General features: G+C 36.5%; 1 protein-coding gene across 1 annotated transcript; it reads right to left on the reverse strand.

Annotated features, from left to right (window-relative positions):
* Nucleotides 1-366: 366 nt before the first annotated feature.
* On the reverse strand, nucleotides 367-2,792 carry LOC113309337. The gene is made up of 3 exons (XM_026557763.1): nucleotides 2,201-2,792; nucleotides 1,131-1,257; nucleotides 367-771 (listed from the first exon to the last, which is right to left on the reverse strand). Exons 1-3 carry the CDS (start codon nucleotides 2,259-2,261, stop codon nucleotides 657-659), a joined length of 303 nt encoding a protein of 100 aa, XP_026413548.1. The 5' UTR covers nucleotides 2,262-2,792; the 3' UTR covers nucleotides 367-656.
* Between the last annotated feature and the right edge of the window lie 308 nt (nucleotides 2,793-3,100).

Genomic DNA, 3,100 nt, shown 5'->3' on the forward strand with positions numbered 1-3,100 from the left:
CACCGCCAGTCAACCACCACCGCCCGCCACCAGCAGCACCAGTCTACCTCCGCCCGCCACCACCACCACCCGCCACCACCACCGCCCGTCGCCACCACCATCGCCTGCCAGTCCACCACTGCCGCCAGTGGTGTCAACAACCGAAGTTGATCCCCAAAGCAAAAATTATAAAATAATTATATAACGACAACAACCGAAGTTGATCCCAAAATCTGGTGTCAACAACTGAAGTTAGATCCCAAAACAAAAATAAAAAAAATCATAAAAAGGTCATATGGCGTCAACAATCGAAACTGATCTCAAAGTCTGATGTCAACAATCGAAGTTGATCCCAAAAGCTGATGTCAACAATCGAAGTTGATCCAAAAAAAAAATCAGAAAATAAATATATGACGTCAACAATTGAAGTAGATCCCAAAATTTGGTGTCAACAACCGAAATTGATCCCCAAAACAAGAATCAGAAAATAAGAAAAATAAACAAAAAAAGAATATGGTGTCAACAACCAAAGTTGATCCCAAAATTTGGTATCAACAACCGAAGTTGATCCCAAAATCTGGTGTCAACAACCGAAGTTGATCCAAAAAATTAATGTACAAAAATTAGTGAACCTGACGTGTATCGAACACGCATTTTCTGATGTAGAGTCAGTTGTGCTACCATTGCACCACAAGTTCATCTTGAGAGATACCATATAATTTGCAAGAATCAAGAACTGGAAAACGAATGCCAATTGCAACCCGAAAAAGAAATTGATCATCTCTTATGTACCTGCAATAGACACCGAAAACAATAAGAAACAAACAATAACACAAGTTATCGATTCACAATATCAAATAGCAAACATATCGTCTGAAATGATGTGGCTGGTAAGAGCAGTATATTGTGCACTTAATAAGAATTTCATCCATCAAGACCATAATAACATGTAGACCCACCAGCAATCTGTATGACTGATTTAGTTACTCAATTAACATAACATGGTATAAATAGGAAGAATGCTAAGTACCAAGTGCGCGTAAATACTCAGTCTTGACCAATATAATATATATCTTAAAACATGTTAATGTAAGACAAAATGCCACAAATAAGAGGTTGATTTCTCAAAACATGTTAAGACAAAATGCTACCTGTACATATCTAAGCCCCTGCACTGTGATTTGCTCAAGATAATTGAATGCACGGAACATGAACTGCCGTTTGTTGCATTTAGAAACCGTGAATGTAAAGTTTCAGATGCCATACTCAGCTTTGAATCTGGTGATCCAAAGCAGCAGCAGCGTGTAATCCCACCGTCAATATTTGCATAGTGGCCATACATAAATATGATTACAATATGAGCATCAGAAATATCCGCAATAACACTAGGAAGTAAGTGATGTCGTAAACAAACTTAACACAACATAGGGACCCTAGAAAAATGAGTAAATGGATGACCAATAAAATAGAATTCACCTGAAAATGATACAAAAAACATATGCAAAATCCTAGTTATACATGGGGTGTATCCATACACAACGCTGAACTACATCTGTGACATACATCTAAAGAAAGCAATATAAATGGATGGACTATTCATTGGAGTTCTAAATTTTAAGTTAGCAAAATGATATCGTGTACGTACTAGGAATTGATGCCACTATCATATCAAAAGTTAGGTAAGAATAAGATTATAGGAGGACTACTAAACTTGCGGTGCCTATATGGAGTCGAGTAATTGTGTCACATTCAAGACTAGCCAATTCCCAAAAGTTTCGGATACTACTCATTCAGAACAAAATACTGAACTAAAGGGACGATAAACACCAATCTTCTGGCATTACCTCCAAGACCCAGCTCAGTTAATTTCAAAAATGGTGACACTCTAGTATGTATCAACTTAACCCAAATTCTGTTGGTACTAAAGTTTAAGAAAGCAAGAACCATGTTGATAATGATTGTCATCGCATTGCATACTGAAAAATAAATATCTCTAACATCTAGGAAATTTTTTGGTCTATTTTCATTACAATGAAAAGCATATAACATATTTGATCGTTTAATCTATTTATTGACACATTTAAGCAAACGCTTATCCTACTGATATTAAACAATGTAAAGAAAATTTTCCATTAGACAAATGATCGGTCGTCATGGATTGTACACTTAACCAACATGAAAAATGAAAAAGCAAATTGAAGTTGCATACAACTCCACCTACCTTTTTTTGCCACAAGAGAAGTCACGACTCCAGTCCTTGTATAAACCATCATCAACACCATGAAATCCCAGACACAATAATAAAACTCATAACTAACCAGAAAACCCAAATTAGCTTCTTCAAAAATGAAACAAAAAAATATCTAAAGACATACCATCGATCAAAACCATCGATCTCTCTTCTTTCTTCGTTTCATGAATCCTCAGATCAAAACCATCGATCTCTCTTCTTAACCTGAAGCCATCATTCATCTCTCTTCTCTGAATTCCATCACCACCACCACCATCAATTACTAGAACAGAGATCTAATATCCTTTTCCACCACCGCCGCCACCACCACCACCACCATCATTACCAAATATAACAGAAGTTTATGAATCCAACAAGAAAAATCATTTGTACAGATTAACTAGTAGAGATTTGATATCTTCCACATGATCATCATTAAGTCCGGCGGAAAAGATGTGGAGAAAGACGGTGGTGGCGAAGCTAAGGGCCGGAAGAGAAGAAGAGATACAAAATTTAAGATCTGAAATTGAAAACGATTAATTTTCCTTTAGACTTTAGTAATGCATAGAGGGTATCTGCGGGATTATGAATAAAATCAATGTTTGTTGGAATGCGGAGGGGTATAATTATTGATGAAAAGGGCATATATGAAGGCCCATCAATAGTAGGGCTATTAATATAATTTCCACTTGAAATAATTGGCTCGAGATTTTATATCTCCGATAGGCAAGATAGAAAAGTAATCACAAACAAACTTCGTCTCATCGTTTGTGATTCCACAATAACTTGTTTCGCTAGTCGATTAAGTTTATTGTGAGGTGATTGATAATACTAGGATGTTCTTCGGGATTATAAGTCCGGTCTATCAATTGGTTCATGTTCACCTTGATT

The sequence above is a fragment of the Papaver somniferum genome, chromosome 1 (assembly GCF_003573695.1).
Source record: "Papaver somniferum cultivar HN1 chromosome 1, ASM357369v1, whole genome shotgun sequence".
Lineage (NCBI taxonomy): Eukaryota > Viridiplantae > Streptophyta > Magnoliopsida > Ranunculales > Papaveraceae > Papaver > Papaver somniferum.